Source organism: Agelaius phoeniceus, chromosome 5 (genome assembly GCF_051311805.1).
Source record: "Agelaius phoeniceus isolate bAgePho1 chromosome 5, bAgePho1.hap1, whole genome shotgun sequence".
Lineage (NCBI taxonomy): Eukaryota > Metazoa > Chordata > Aves > Passeriformes > Icteridae > Agelaius > Agelaius phoeniceus.
In genome coordinates, this window is record NC_135269.1 from 57,787,482 (window position 1) to 57,803,519 (window position 16,038).

Here is a 16,038-nt window from a genome sequence, read left to right on the forward strand (position 1 = left end):
AAACACCAAAATACCAAACAAAGCAAAAAAACCCACCCCAACTCCCACCATCACACCAAAGTTTGCATGAGGAGGACATCAGAGAAGTGGTGTATTCTTTCTTCTTGGGGATTTCAAGGACTTGACTGGATAAGCCCAGTAACTGGGCTTATAGCTGAACCTGGTCTGAGTGGAAGGCTTGATGAGAAACCTCCAAAGGCTCCTTGCAGCTTGAATATCCTCTGACAGTATGACACAGAGGTGTAAGTAGTACCCAGGAGATGTACAGGAGATACTGCATCGATCTGCCTAGGGAAAGGGGCTGTCAAGCATTGACACAAGGTGCCAATACTTAAAAGACAAAATGTGGCACTTAGGGACATGGTTGAGTAGTGGCCTTGAGAGGGCTGGGTTAGCATTTGGACTTGATGATCCCAAAGGCCTTTTCTAATCTAAATAGTTCTTCAACTCTATCCCCTCCTACTGCTACAGGGTAAAGGACTGTAAATTCTTCAATACAAGTTTTTAGCATACTGAGCCCTTTCTTCTCACTTAGTGTTTAAAGCTTTTGAAGTATGAAATTAAATTAGTATTAAAAATTATATTTCATTTTCTTTATGTGTAAGAAGTATATGTATTTATGACATATATTGACATAAATGCAATATGTATTTTTTATTTTTAATGACTTTGCAGTGTTAAAGCTACTATCATGCTTGCAGCTGCAAATGAAATGAGTCATGACAAACCCTTGCACTTCTGATCTTCATAGGTGACTGTCAGCCTCTGGATGTCTCTTCTGTACATCACAACAACACATTTTTGAAATACTCCGTGTCATTGCTGGGTTATGGTTTTTATGGAGATATATTGAAAGATAGTGAGAAGAAGCGGTGGATGGGTCCAATGAGATATGACTACTCAGGTAATTTTTTTTAATTACTACATTATTTTGTCAGCATGTAAGCATATTGGAATAGTTGGTTTATTCTCTCCAAACCAACCTTCTTCCAAGCTTGTAAACATCAGAAACAGACTGAACTTGATTTTAAACTCTTTGTAGTACCAAGTATATTGGATTACATTACATAAAGCTCTGTAACTTTGGGGTTAACATTGAGAGTGGGCTCAGTAAATTTGTGTTGAACATGTGCCACCTATTGAAAATGGCCTAAAAAGTAATAACTTCTCTGTCCTAATCATTTTGACTTACTTTTTAGTCACTTAAAGAGAGATAAACACTCCTCCATCTTGAACATTCAGTTGATGGAATGAATTGTTAATTTTGCCCTTGTAGAGAGAGATGAGTGATTTAGTCTTGTTACCTAAAATTTGGATAAATCCTATGCTAGTGGAAAGTATCTTTTGCCCTGTTTGATTTATCTTGTGTTAGGGAAAGAAGATACTTGAGGAAAGTTTAAGTGCAGGCAAATTTTAAGATTCAGCAGTGATATATTACTAAATTGTTTAGTTGGTTTTTAAAGCTGTCAAGTGAAATAATGGCACTTCCGACAAATGTTAAAACATTGGAGTGGTGCTGTGGTATTTTCTTGTTCCTTACAGTCTAAAACATCATAAGAAAAGGACTTCTGAGCTTGAGGAGGGCTACTATTGTTTTGCAGTCCTTAGAGAAGGAAAGAGATGAAAAATCAAGGAATGTATGCAGAGATATTTGCCATGTGGACTTATAATGACTTAATGGTGTATAATGCCTTTTTTTTTAATGTAGGCTTCAAAACTTTTCTTTCTCATCACTATTATGAAGGAACAATTGCTTATCAACAAGCAAAACACACACATGGATCTCCACGAGATAAAGAGAGCTGCAGAACAGGGTAGGTTAATGTTTATCTCTGGATATTTGGTGTGAACTATTTAAAAAGGCCTGTACATAAATAGAGGTTACAGAACTATTGGTTTTAATATCAAAACACTTACTCTGAAAGAGATAAGCTTGTAAAAACAATTATTGACTCATTAAAAAGAACACCTCATTTTATCAGATCATTAAACAAAAATCTAATAAAATTTTGTTAGCTGGTTCTCCTTCTCCCTCAGTTTTAAGTGAAGCAAAATATAACAGCACAGGACTCAGTTACAAGATGCTGAGGATACTATGCTGTGTTCCTACTAAGAAATCAAAAATCTCGATGGCTTGCAGCTTCTACAAATGGAAATAATAATTCAGAAATTCTCAAGTGTTCACATCCTAACTGCATCTAGAAATTTTAGTGGTTGTTTTAGTACCATAACAGCTGCCATGGCTTGTCCTGAGGACAGGTGCTCTCAGGAATTAGCCTATTTAGCCTGTTTCTTTGTATGCTACTATGATGCTGTATTAATTCTTTCTGACATGCTTCACTGGTTTCTTTAGTCAGGGGACCTGCCTTAATCTCCCAGTGCTCCTTCCTTTCTCTTTGCTTTTACTTGCTTGAAGTTAAGCACTAGCATTAATTATTCCTCTTTATATATAGATTTAGCTATCAGACATAAAGTACTTGTCACAGCACCAAACAGCACAGCAGGATACAGAGAAGCCACAAACTTCATCCAGAAACAATAAGACTGCTGTGCCAGTGCTGTGACAGACTGGAGATCAGACTCCAGTATCAGCTGGAGCAGCTATCCTGACCCATCAGGTGCCCTCATGCATCAGAGAGAGGGGAGGCTTCAGAGGGAGAGAGCTGTCATCCAGGTCTCAGGAATGGAGTAAGGAATGCCTGGTGCCTCACAGGCATTCCTTATCAGTTATCAGTTATCCTTCCTGATAACTGCTGGAAGGGCAGTAGGGCCAGGCACAAGAAATTTAGGAGAATCCTGGGGTGTGGTAATGAGATTGATCATGCAGGTAATTGACAGGCTGGCTAGAACAACTGCTCTGCCAGTGTTGATACGGAAGATAAAAAGTGGAGATGTGGGGGATGTGATGGTTGAGGGCAGTTTTGGCAGTGGTGACTGTGAGATTATAGAGTTTTAACTTCTGAGAGAAGTAAATGAGACAAAAAGTAGAATTGCAGCCTTGGACTTTGGTTTATTTGGGTATCTTGGCAAGATTCCATGGGAGACTCTCCTGGAGTACAAAGAGGCATAGGAGAGTTAGTTGATACCTCCTGAGAGTTCAAGAATAATCCATTCTGATACTCAGAAAGTGTACCTTGAATAACCAGGATAGAAAAGCAATTTGGATGAGCAAGGACACTTGTGATGGAGTGTCTCCAGTATGTCCGTGTCTTTCAGTGTTGGAGCAGTCAGATGTTGGAACAAGGTGCCCAGAGGTGTCTGGACTTTACCCTCCCAGATCCTCAAAACCTGACTGAATAAGACACTGAGCATCCTGATCCTGCAAGACCAACTTTGAGCTCTCCTGTGAGACCAACATTGGTCACATCAGAGATGCCTTCCAACCTTTGTGATCTTGTAGCTCTCTGCTGCTGTTACCTCTGACATCCAGTAATCTTTAGAACTGTATTTAAATAATGTGTGCATTATTGTGTGCAGGGCTGTGATTGTTCATGCCACATGAGGATTGTCAGTGCTGTGGTGCATATTGTGGTGGGGGAAGATCTTGTAATGACTGGGTAAAATAAAAAAGTTGAAATGAATAATAGTGGAGGTCTTTCAGGAATTGAATGGTATTTTTGTTTTCAGATGTTACATTTGCAAGCAAAGTGAGAAACAGCTGGCAGAACAGAACAAGGAACATGGATTGAAACGTGAAGGTAATTTATCAAAAGAAAGTAAAATGTGATAGTATTACACAAATTATTCCTTTTCAGAAGATAGCAATTCAAGTGTGCATGTATTTTGGTTTTTTAAACATAAACATTGAGTTACTTGATAATCCACTGTTTCTTTCAGCTTACAGAAAACACCTGTAAGTGTCATTGCCTCTCTGTACTCATCACTGGTGAGGCCACACCTTTAATCCTGTGTTCACTTTTGGACCCCTTACTTTAAGAAGGAAATTGAGGTGCTGAAACATGTCCAGAGAAGGGCAACAGAGCTGGTGAAGGGTCTGGAGCACAAGTCCTGTGAGGATCAGCTGAGGGAGCTGGGAGTGTTTAGCCTGGATTAAAAATTTGTGTTTGTTAGCAGAAACGTCACCCTACTATGAGGCTGTGAACTTGGACGACTAGTAGCTGATCTAGTGGACTTCAGTATTTCTGTACAACATCCCACCAATACTCACTATAAATGATAAATGAGATATCTGTCCTCTTTCTCTAGTTATGCTGTCCTTACTCTCTCTTTCATCCCCATTCTAACCCCTGTGCACACTTGTCAGCTGGTTTATGTGCATTTTTTCATGTTTGTGTGTGTTGCTCGGTTTTTTTTGTTGGTTGGTTGGTTGGTTTGGTTTTTAAATCTGCCTTTTTGTTCCCTTTCATCTAGCAAAGGAGCTACTAGAAAGCTACAGGTTAGTTAGCAATCAAGACAGTTTTAACCAACATTGCAGGTGACATTAAGCGGCTGATTATGTAGGATATTGTTTACTTTATTCCATTCTACTTCTGGTAGCTGGCTTTCTTTGCAGTCTAGTCTCTTATCTATGCAGTACTGGTAAGGAAATAATACAATCAGCTACTTTTGATTCACTATAGAAAGGATTTTAAATCTCCACTTCAGAGAAGCTTTTCACTCAGCAGGGTGTCTTGGCTGACTCTTTCATTGTGCCTACCAGGTTTGTGTGTAATTCAGATCAGTTTAGAAGGATGCTTGATTGGTTGTTGCTGAACATATTTCTTTGTATTGTGCAGGAGTCTCTGTGCATGTGCTGAGTAAATGTTGACTGTTAGTACTTTATGCTGATTTCAGCATTTCATGCAGTGTGTGTACACAATAGGCCACTGATGAGTGTCACTTATGCACTCACTCCTTATGACTGCCCTCCTGTAGGATATTTTGAGCAAATAATTTGTGCTGTTACAGTGATACACACTGCAAAATGGTTATAAAAAGAGTTGATCATTTAAAATGTGATTGATACCCTGACTTCATTCTTACTTTGAACAGTGAAGGTGTTCTTGGGTAACATGCTGAGATTTATACCAGATGAAAACCATCTATTACAGTAACATAAAGAAGCATTTTACCTTAAGCATACTTCAAATGTTAATACATATCTAGACACACTGATGACTATATTACTAATGCTTCTCAGAGAAACAGCAAAAGAATTTATCAGTAAAGGAAGATGTTTGCATTTTGTTGTTTGTGTATTGGAAAATGTCTATTGTTTTCAGTTCCAGTAGTTCATGTTCTGTTCAGTTACCTTCATCTCAGAGCAGGGTCTTGTCATTTGCCTCCAGCCTGAACTGTCATTCTATAGTCTGACATTTAGATATGTCTCAGCTCTCTAAAGATGCACATTCTGAATCTGATTTAAATTACTTCTTTTGGTAATGTCATGTTTGAAAGCAACATAAAAAGATCAGCAGTAAAGCAAGCAATACTAAAAAGCACTGTGGCAAATTAAGCAAAAATATTTAATTTAAAAGCCGTGTTTTTTTCTTGCTGTTTCTGATTTGTTTCTCAGGAGGTAGAGGGAATAGTCTAGATGGAAAAATTATAATAAAGCTTTTTGTTTTCCTTAAGTCTTTTGTCACATGGTTTACATGGTTTTTCCTGGAAAATTGTTTTTGTTCTGTTACTAGAGAGTGGATAGTAAGAACTTTCAATGAATTCCAGAAAACAAGAGAAGTTCAAAGAGTGAACAACTACAAAATACTTCAGAAACAATTTTTTTCTTTTTGCTTTTCCTGATGCATAGAGCCTGGAACATGTTGATTCAAAATGAATGCATCACAGACTTCAGGTTCAAAATAACCTAGACAATTGTAATAATGATTCTCTAAAGTAAATGTGAAGTTCCTAGAACTGAGACAGTAAGGAATATCAGAATTTCAGGACATGAAATATATAGCATAAACATCATCTGTAATCCCATCAGAAAAGCACCTTGAAAATCACTGTAAGTTAACCAAAATGTGGGGAACTAAATCATGTTAGATCAAGTCCATACCAGTTAACATTCCTCAAAATCTCTACCTTGTATACATAAACAAACTTAAGCATTTTTTGTTCGCTCCTTAATCTTACCCCTAATGGCACTTCACTCTTCCCAGTCTTAGAGCAGCATGCATGTCCATAGTCTGTTCTGCACTCATTACTTCTGTGGAATTGTTCATTTGAAATGAGTCCACTTATATTGGTAGGAGAAAAACAGTGTTATGGCTGCTTTTTGGCTTTTTCTTATTGCAATAAGGAAGACAAATACATGTAATCTAAAAATAAAAAAGGCATTTTTAATATATTTTTATCCATATTCAAGAAAAAACAGTTTTGGCATCAACTCTGCATTGCCTGCCAATGCTTCTTTGTTCTAGAAAATTTCTCTGCTTCCTGGTAGTATCAATGCCAGCACACATTGTCTACGTGTAATCTCCAACAGAGTTTCAAGGTATTGAAAAGAGGCTTTGTGTTGTTTTTCAGAAATCTCTGAAGATTTGCACACAGGAACATTTAACTGTTAATAGTTCTAATCTTGGGGCATTTGGAGCTAGAGTGGAAGCAGCCTCCTGCTATGCTGCCTGCTGGTCCTTGCTGCTGCCTGAGTCATCCCTTCCCTTTGACTTTTTAAAAACATTAAGTTGCTGCATTGAGGCAGAAGAGGAATATTGCTTCAGAAGCCAAATACTAAACTACAATCCTTGCATCGTTTATTTAAGATTAACAAGTTGAAGAGCAGAAATAGAATTTTAAAAAGTTAATCCCTCTGAACTTTCATACTACAAGAGTTGTAACTTGCCTGTCTTTTCCTTTCCTATGGCTTTGCAGGTTTTCCCAGATAGCACTGATCCTGAATTTATCATGCATATGCCAGAGCAGGCAAGCAGTTATGGGAGATTGTCACAGTCAGAAGGGAGAAAGCAACTTTCTCTGTTAGTGTATGAGTAACATATACTTAAAAATATTATTTTTAAATGTAGTTTATTTTAGATACTTATTGACAGTACATGAATATGGCCAGGGAAGACTTTTAAGTTGCCCTTGATTGCTTTTTAGTGTTCTTGTGAATAGATCAAATGATCGCCTGTCTCCACGTCTTTATTGATGTGTTTCAGAAGGTGAAGAAGAATGGAAGGTTATAAAAGGGAAATTTCTAGCCATCAATGCAGTAAATATGAGCTGTGCCTGTCCACGAAGTCCCAAAGGTCTTTCACCAGCAGCTCATTTGGCAGATGGCTCAGCAGACCTCATCCTAGTTCGGAAATGCTCCAGATTCGATTTTCTCCGGTATCTTGTCAGACACACGAACCAAGATGATCAGGTGTGTATTTCTTTTGACTGTATCTATCAAAGGTGTAAATATTGGTATTCTTATAGGACAGAAATAGTATCTATAAAGCAGGTTTGTTTGTTTTTTTTAATTTATGCATTTTGCATGATGCAATCTCAGCATGTGTATCATGGGGAAATAAAAAGCAGCTCAAAACATTTTACCAAAGTCAACTCCTTGGTCTTTTAACATTTTAACAAAATTACATTTTTGCCATCTGAATTCATTTTTGTAACATTTTCCATGTATTTGCTGTTTGAACAATATTTAAAGTTATTTTATCACAACTGTGCCATCATGTAGTTGTCATGAAAAACTGCTCACAGCATGAGAAACTACTCACAGCATGAGTAGCTGAGGTAGATAGTAGATGTGGTGAAGAATAATAAATCACTTTTGAGATCTGTATAAAAATATGTTTTAGAATTAAGTTACCAGAACTGCAATTTGATTGTAGACTGCAGGCTTTTAGCGGTATTTTACTACATATTAGTGACCAGGATGAGCTTTATGCATTCAGCTTGAAAATTATTTCTTGCACGTGTTGTAGCTGTCAGACAGGAAGATTCATCACTGCTTTGGATCCTAATATCTCTTGAAACCAAGTTATGACTGTGACTACACATATTTAATATTTTTCACAACCTGATTTTATTAACATCTCTGGAAATTACCTGAACAATGGACCAATGTCATATCTAGTGCATAAAAGCAATAAAAAATTGCTTTGATCCCATTTTTCTCTGGGATATGCTGGTTTTGCAGTGGAGATTAAATGCAAGGTTGTACATGTGTCCTTATCTCAGGTTAGTGTCTACCATAAAAACCCTTCTTGGGAAACGCTTCTTGAAAACTTAAGAAAATGTGGAAAAAAAAACCAAAAAGAAAAGAGTGACTATACATCACTACAGATTGGTTTTCACATTTGCTTCCCTGTCATCCCCTTCCTGTAGACACACACAGATATACTCCATGGCCTTTGCTAAATGACCTGTCTGTATTCCATATACAGCTTGCTGAATAGTTAGCTCTGTATCTGTTAAGTTGCTTTTAGGGCTGATGGAGACATCCTCTAATTTATTGTCCCTTCAATTGATGATTCCTGTATTAAAGCATTTATTCAATATTGTAGTGTAAATCTGCAGCCTCGGTTTTAAGAGCAGCCTTCTAAGTGGCCTGCTTTTTCTAGCTGAATTAACTAGTTAAAATTATTTTTATTTTCTTTGAATGTAATGGGAAGGGCAGGTGGGGACACCCAGGTGTGTCCCCCGAAGGGAGCAGGTTTGACACTGTTGCCTGTAAGACTGGATCTGTTGCATTATTTTGCATCATGTGCAGGGTCTGGGGACCCCTTTGAGGGCAGCCTTTGATGGGCCATGATACCCCCTCTGCTGTCCCTCATGTGGATGTCCCTTGGATGTGCCTTTCAAGGGTGAGGGCCCCTGGAGCTCCTCTGCACAGCAGAGGGTGGGCATTCACTGCTTCTGACCAGAGGCTTTTTCAGCACACACCCAGATCCTCTCCTCCTCCCCCCTTTGATGTGTGGGTCTGGTGAGCCTGGCAAGTGATAGCCCGGGGCCGTGGTCTCCACCCTGAAGATGCTGGGCCTAATCCTCCTGTGAATGTATTCTCCTTCCCCAGCCCAGACCTAAGTCTCTTATCTCCATCAGCTTGCAGTCCAGGGCCTCAGTCAGGAGGCAGTCCAGGGTGGGATGGTCTTCCATGCAGCTTTTGTTACACCATTTTGCTATAATAGGCACTATAGAGTGACCATTGAGAAGTAAGATTTCATTTTGGCTTTATTTTTTTTGACTTGTGCAGTTTTTCAAAACCAAGTATCACTTTATACCTCACGTAAGCTTTTCTAGAAAATTGGAGTGGACAGACTTTCCTGGAGTACAAAATGCTGAGTGGCTTTACACATCAAATGTATTTAATTATAATTGCCTGATTTGCCTTTTTTTTTTTCCCCTGTAGTTTGACTTTCCATTTGTAGACGTTTATCGGGTTAAGTGTTTTCAATTTACATCAAAGCTTTCAGAAGACAATGAAAGCAATGTCATGGACATTGGAAAGAAACGTTTTGGCCAGTTCTGCAGAGATCATCCAGCCTGTTGCTGTAATATTGTTAATAGCACCTGGAATTGTGATGGAGAAACTCTGGATAGTTCAGCAATTGAAGTGAGGTAAGCATTGATTTTTCTGTCTATATAGCAGAACACGTTGAGCCTTCTCATTGATTTTGAAGATGCTTATAAAAGCATCCCAGAAAGATGCCTGTGCATAGCAAATTCGAGTCTTCTGATAATAAACCTAAATATTTTTGTTACCATTTTGAATCCTTTCCAGAGAGCACTGCAGCCATGTATGTTGTAAATGATCACTCTGAGATGGATGGCCCTACCTTTGAAGTCATACTTACTTCTTAGGAACTGTTATTATGTGTTTAACGTGCTGAAAGTGAAGATGGTTTTGGAAGGGTTCTTTTTAAATGTGTGGAATGCCTCATTACTCTGAGCAATAGCTTTTTCTATTTGCTTAAGTAAACGTCTTTGCCTGACAAAAATACTGTGTCCCATATTTTGTGGCTTTTTTGCACACAGCACAGTCTTATCTCCAGTCTTCACATATGGGGAAAGAATATTGCAGCTGTGCAAATAATCAAATCAGAAAATAAGTTTGTGAAATTTGAAAGAGTTTTTTGGTTAGTTTTTTTGTTGTTGTTGTTGTTTGGATTAGTTTTGGTTCCTTGTCTTGTTTGTTGTTTTTAGAACAAAGGGAGCCAAATCCATAATATTTCCATACGAGTGTTAAAATATAATCCCTTAGCAGTCCAAAGGGGAGTTTTATAAAGATTGACTCATCTAGGTGCCTATAGAACTTCCTGTGTGGACAAGGGGCATAAAAGAGGACACATGAAAGCATCCAGCCCTCTGAGCAGGGAAGGATTGTATCTAAAAATGGGTGCGTGGTTTCTGTAGTCAGGAGTAAGAAACTTTGTCCAGCTGTTTGAAATAAATGGATTATTAGAATTAAATTACTAAAGTTAAAAATGTGGAACCCATTTATTTCTTACTAATTTCTATATTTTTCAGGGTTCACTGCCAGTTAATGAAACTGTTTGCGAGGGGAATTGAGGAAGACTGTAAAGATGAAGCTGCCCACAGCCAGAGTAGCATTGAACAATTACTATAGACATTGTTCCTCCAATGAGGAGAAGAAAAAATAAAAGCTCAAGGAAATTGAGTAAATATGCATTTTAGTCAAATTGACAAGTATTTTAAACTTCTAGATTTTTTTTAATGGCTTCACTATAATTTTAGACATTGTATTGTGTCATTTTTTTTTTAAACATTGTAATCATTAAAATATATATTGGAGCAATGTAATCTGTTATGTTAGAAAAGATGGGATTGGCTTATATCTGTGTATTCATGATGACTGATAAATTCTCTTTGCTTTTCTAGAGAGCTAATTTAGTAGTTGTGTTGCAATAATATCTAAATGTTATGAAACATTGGACTTCCCACTGGCACCAAGATAAGACATTTTCAGTGTCTGAGAAGATGTTTTCTGCTGGGAATGTTATGTAATTGTGTGTGGCTTAAATGCTGGACAACAGTGTTGTCATCTACTTTTTTTTTTAATTAAAATATTTCATTTTGTAATTCTGACATACCTTGCAACTTATCAATGCAATTCAAACACACATTCCTGGCTTTAAGTAATAACAATAGTAGTGTACAGATATTTGAAAAATAAAAGCACAACTATATACAGGTCACACCTCATCCTATATATTCTGTCTTTGAAGGTTCCCTTGCATCATGCTTTTTGGATTATAAAAGGTTTTATGACTGTTTGGATGATACCAAATACCACACAGTGCAACTGAAAAGTCTTGCAAGCAAATTGCAGGAGTACTTCTATAATATCAGGAAGGCACAGGAAAGGAAAATAAGTTCTCAAACACCAGCAAGTTTTAGGTTTTAATAATATCTGATATTAACATATTAAAAGCTTCCCTCTTCACAATTCTCTGGACATTCTACTCCATGTGTTAAAATGTCTTTGCAAAATAAGATGTTGAAGTGTTAAGTTTAGAAATATGATTTGATGATTGAAAATCCTTAAAATAATTTAACTAAATAGGAAACAAAATAATTTGCTTTGTGAAGCCAAGGGAAGAAACTGGCATCTGACAAATCATGAATTCACTGTGCTGATTTGTTTTTATAATAAAAAACATGAGACTGTCATATAGAGCTATGGAGTGATTATTTAAGTTGTATATAGTTTTGTGTATTGTGGCATATACATGTTTTGTGGCCAGGGTTGGGGCTAAATTTTGCTTTTCTTGTACAGGCTTAGTCCTGTGTGAGGACAGAAGTTAGCCCCTGTTCTATTCTATCTTTTTAAAAGTGTTTCTTTAAGTTTAACATTCTCTTTAAAACTGACTTCATCTGAATTTTTTTTGCGTCCAAGCAGCTGATGATTCTGTATTCATGTATATTTATTGGTACTTCTGTCATCCAGTTTGTGTTAGTTTCATGTCTGTCATATATGTGATTAATGTAAGCCATGGTAATTGGTCATTTCATTACTGAAGCACTTGAATATTATTATAAATGGCAGGTTATTTTTTTTCTATTGAAGTTATTTACATTCCAGTTTTGTGTATTGTCACAATTGTGTTCTATATCTTTGCTACAAAGTATTATTCATATTGCTCTATATGAAAAAAAGCACTTGCAAATTATATTTGCCTCAAGTACAATCATACAAAGTTTAGGATCTTTATTTTGTTATATAGTATTTCAGGAAAATACTTGAATACTTTTCCAGAGCTACTGCTCTTTGCTTTCCTTGTTACTACAATGAGTTGAAATGTTGATTCATCCAATGTTTTTCTGACACTTCTAACGCAGGTGTTATGTATACTGTATTTTTAAAGCCATGTTTAATAAGTGAAATAGTACTTTTGATCTAACATCCCATTGAAAATGAAATTATGCAGTTCTACAAATGTGAATATGTTTTGAAAGTGTCATTTGTTAAAAAATGTCTATGGTTATTGTGGTTAATCCATGAATATTGTGAGAGTACCCAGACTTTGAAGTTACAGTAATTCTTGTGCAGGAGGTAGTGGTGCACACTCAGCTTACCAACAGTGAGGGAGTTGGAGGCATTGCAGCTATCCAGAGCACATTCTCATCAATGAGAACTGGAATAAATACTAACCAGCTCTTTCCATTAGTTTACTAGCAAGTCATGAGACCCCTACTTGAAAAATGGAGACATAATCTCATAGTGAATGTATATTGAAATGCTTTGAATATTTGAGTATCTGAAACTGAGTGCTTGGTGTTTCCAAAGAAAGCCACAGTGAAGGTCTCCTTTCTGAGAAAAAGCCACCAGAGAAGGATGAAAGATCATTGTGTAGTATGGTAAGGAAGTGTGAAGTAAATAATAAAGGTATTGCAACATAATAAAATTTAAAGGTCATAGGTAATAGAAAAGCTGCATAGTTGCATTTGAATAATTGTATTTGTAGCATATTAAAGTAGCAAAGCACCATATGTGAGTCGTATGACATGTCCAGTTTATTTTTAAGAGAGCTGTGTAAGTAATGTCTTGTTACATTTTAATTCTAGGGATTTTTTTCTCTGAATGTAATCTTAGTATGGAAATTATGTATAGGAAAACCAGCTTTGATTTTTCTTTTTTCCCAATCTTGCTGGCTTCAAGATTAGAAAATGTGTTCTGTTTTATGACGCTAGGGCATTTCATTAAAGAAATAAAACTGCGTTGTACAACAGCACATTGGTGTTCTTCTTTTCACAACTTAATTTGAAAAAAAATCTCACTTTGACAGAAATCTGGCAGTTGTATGCTTAATGTAACCACTGTGAGCAGATCAAACAAAGTGAAGATCAAACAGAGGGAAGCAATTCATAACCTTCCAGTTGGGTTGATGACAGTTTTGTGGCAAGTGTGAGTGAACAAACACTGAGAATGGAGGAAAGCAACTAGTGAAGCTGGACTGAGGCTAATACTAAGCAACTCTACAAGGGTAAACTGAATATGAAACTTACTATAATGCAGGTATTTAGAGTTGTAATTGCTGTAGAAAGAAAAGAAACTTGTGTTCTAAGATGCATAAATATGTATTATACTATAAATACTGTGGTAAATAGAGGGGGGATCGAGAGTTTTGTTGCAATAATTGCTACAGATGAAGCATGTATTCTAAGTAAAACATGTTCATTGTAGATAAACAATGGCCACAGAAGGAGAACATGCTTTTCAGCACTGCAGACACTTCTGCTTTTGGAATGTAGTGTTCTTGTGTGGCAAGGCTTTGGGGGATGCAGAGGGGACTTGTGGATGAAGGCAGCAGTGTCAGACAGTCATTTCTCCAGCCAGCTCCAAGATGGACCTGCCACTGGCCAAAGCTGAGCTCATGGGCTGGCATTGCTGGAACTTCTGTGATAAATAAGAAAGGGTAAAAAGTGCTGCTTAACAGCTGTGAAAGGCGTGAGTGGAAAATAAACATCCTGCAGACATTTAAGGTCAGTGAAAAAGGGGAAGGAGGTGCTCCAGGCACCAGATGAGATTGCCCTGCAGCCTGTGGAGAACCTCACACTGGAGCAGGTGGATGTGCCCCCAGGAAAGCTGCAACTCATGGAGAGCCCATGCTGGAGCAAGTTTCCTGGCAGGGGCTGCAGCCATGGAGAGCACATACATGAGCGGGTATTTTTCACAGGAACTGTGGCCTGTGGGGGATGCTTTCCTCCTCAGGAAGGAGAAAGAAGAAAGTGTTGAACTCACTAGAATCCCCACTTCTCCATCTCCCTGCACTGCTCAAGGCAGGGGGATGAGGTAGAAGAGTCAGATGTAAAGTTGAGCATAGGAATGAAGCAGAGAGGGAGGAGAGGAGGTGTTGCATATCAGTTTGGGTATATCTCTGTCTTACTCCAGTATTGACTGGCAATAAATTATATTAATTTTCCCCAAGATGACTTTGTTTTGCCCCTGACTGTAATTGCTGAGGGGCCTCCCTGTCCTTAGCTTGACCCCTAAGCTATACAATCATTCTTTACACTGTCCTGAGGAGGATGATCTAGACTCAGAAATTTCTCTTGCAAGAAACATGTCTTGCAATTCCAGTATTAGAATAATAGGATCTTAGAATCATTTAGGTTGGAAAAGACCTTTAATATCATAAAGTCCAATCCTTAAACCAGCACTGCCAAGTCCACCACTAAACCATGTCCCTAAGGGCCACATCTACGTGTCTTTTAATTACCTCCAGGGATGCTGTCTCAGCCACTTCCCTGGACAGCCTTTTCCAATTCTTGATAATCCTTTCCATGAAAAAGTTTTTCCTAATACTGAGTCTAAACCTCCTCTGACACAACTTCATAGGGACTTGGATTGGAAGAGACTTCAAAGATCAACTTGACTCTAAAGCTCATATTGGCCTCAACTTAAGGCCATTTCCTCTATTTCCTCTTGTTCTATTGCTTTTTTACAGAAAAGGAGACTGACCCCCACCTGGCTACAAGCTCTTTTCAGGTAGTTGTAGAGTGTAATAAGGTCCCCCCTGAGCCTCCCTTTCTCCAGAATAAACACTCCCAGCTCCCTCAGCAGCTCCTCACCAGACTTGCACTCCAGACATGTCCCCCAGCTCCGTTGCCGTTCTCTGGACATGATCCAGCACCTCTTCTAATGAGGAGCCCAGAACTGAACACAGAATTCCTTTCCCTAGAATTCCTGCCTCAATCTCTGTGAAGTAAATGAGTAATAGGAGTTCATTTTTATTCTCATTAGTGACATTGTTCTTATTTCAACTTTTCAACGGGAGAGTGCAGTAATTTAATAGATTCTAACTGATGTTTAAGTTGCAGTAAATGAGTTCTGTCCATAATGAAGGAGCAGTCTTCCCAGACTTCTCTTACCCACGTGATCTACATCTCACAAAGGCTTATGCATGTTCTTAATTAATACATGACTAGTCCAATTAATTAGAAGGGATGGGGCATTCGTTCTTCAGTCATGCCTTTCAAATACTCTGCAATGAGAGGATTAACTATTTTTTTAGTCAATTTCCTGCAGTTGAGAAATTATTCCTAATATGTATCTACCAAAATTTCCAATGAGGTTGTCTTCAAAAAATGTTAGCTCCTTTGTGACTCTTGCATGACTGAAAAGATGATTTGTTCTTGTTGGTAGCAATTTTACCTAAGGTGCAATTTTCTGGCTTATTTTATAGAAATCCTCCAGCAACAAATAAAATTTACAGGTTTTTAATCTTTTTTTTTCAATATTTCAATAGTGTAGGACAGGAAAAGTATAATGGAAAAATAATTATTCATAAAGGAAAAACACTGAACAAATAACAGAAGTGATGCAAATTTAAAAATCCATGACAACTGAATTCTGGAAAGGATGAAAGAGAACAACTACAAAATAAATATTAAAAAAAAAGAAAAATAAAAGAAAAAATAAAACAAAATACAGATTTTTTTTCCCCATTTTTTCTGCTGGAAAGCTTTGCCTGGGTACACGTACTGTAACTGCACAGTAAAGCTACCACTAAAGGTTTGAGTAGATTGCTAGAAGTTTGACTATTTACAACTGGTAGAGAGAATAAAAGCTTCATCACTGTTATGAAGACATATTTCTAAAAAAATGCTGTGTCACCCCCTGTATTTCCA

At 37.5% G+C, this 16,038-nt stretch overlaps 1 protein-coding gene across 1 annotated transcript in view; it reads left to right on the plus strand.

Moving 5' to 3' along the window:
• The window catches only part of CERK (ceramide kinase), a 40,133-nt gene extending 26,994 nt beyond the window's left edge, over window positions 1–13,139 (plus strand). The window contains exons 8-13 of the mRNA XM_054632303.2: window positions 752–904; window positions 1,709–1,814; window positions 3,628–3,698; window positions 7,104–7,309; window positions 9,296–9,504; window positions 10,414–13,139. Of these exons, the coding sequence (XP_054488278.2) occupies window positions 752–904; window positions 1,709–1,814; window positions 3,628–3,698; window positions 7,104–7,309; window positions 9,296–9,504; window positions 10,414–10,513 (845 nt within the window). The 3' untranslated portion in view covers window positions 10,514–13,139. The remainder of the gene's footprint in view (window positions 1–751; window positions 905–1,708; window positions 1,815–3,627; window positions 3,699–7,103; window positions 7,310–9,295; window positions 9,505–10,413) is intronic.
• The last annotated feature ends 2,899 nt before the right edge of the window (window positions 13,140–16,038 follow it).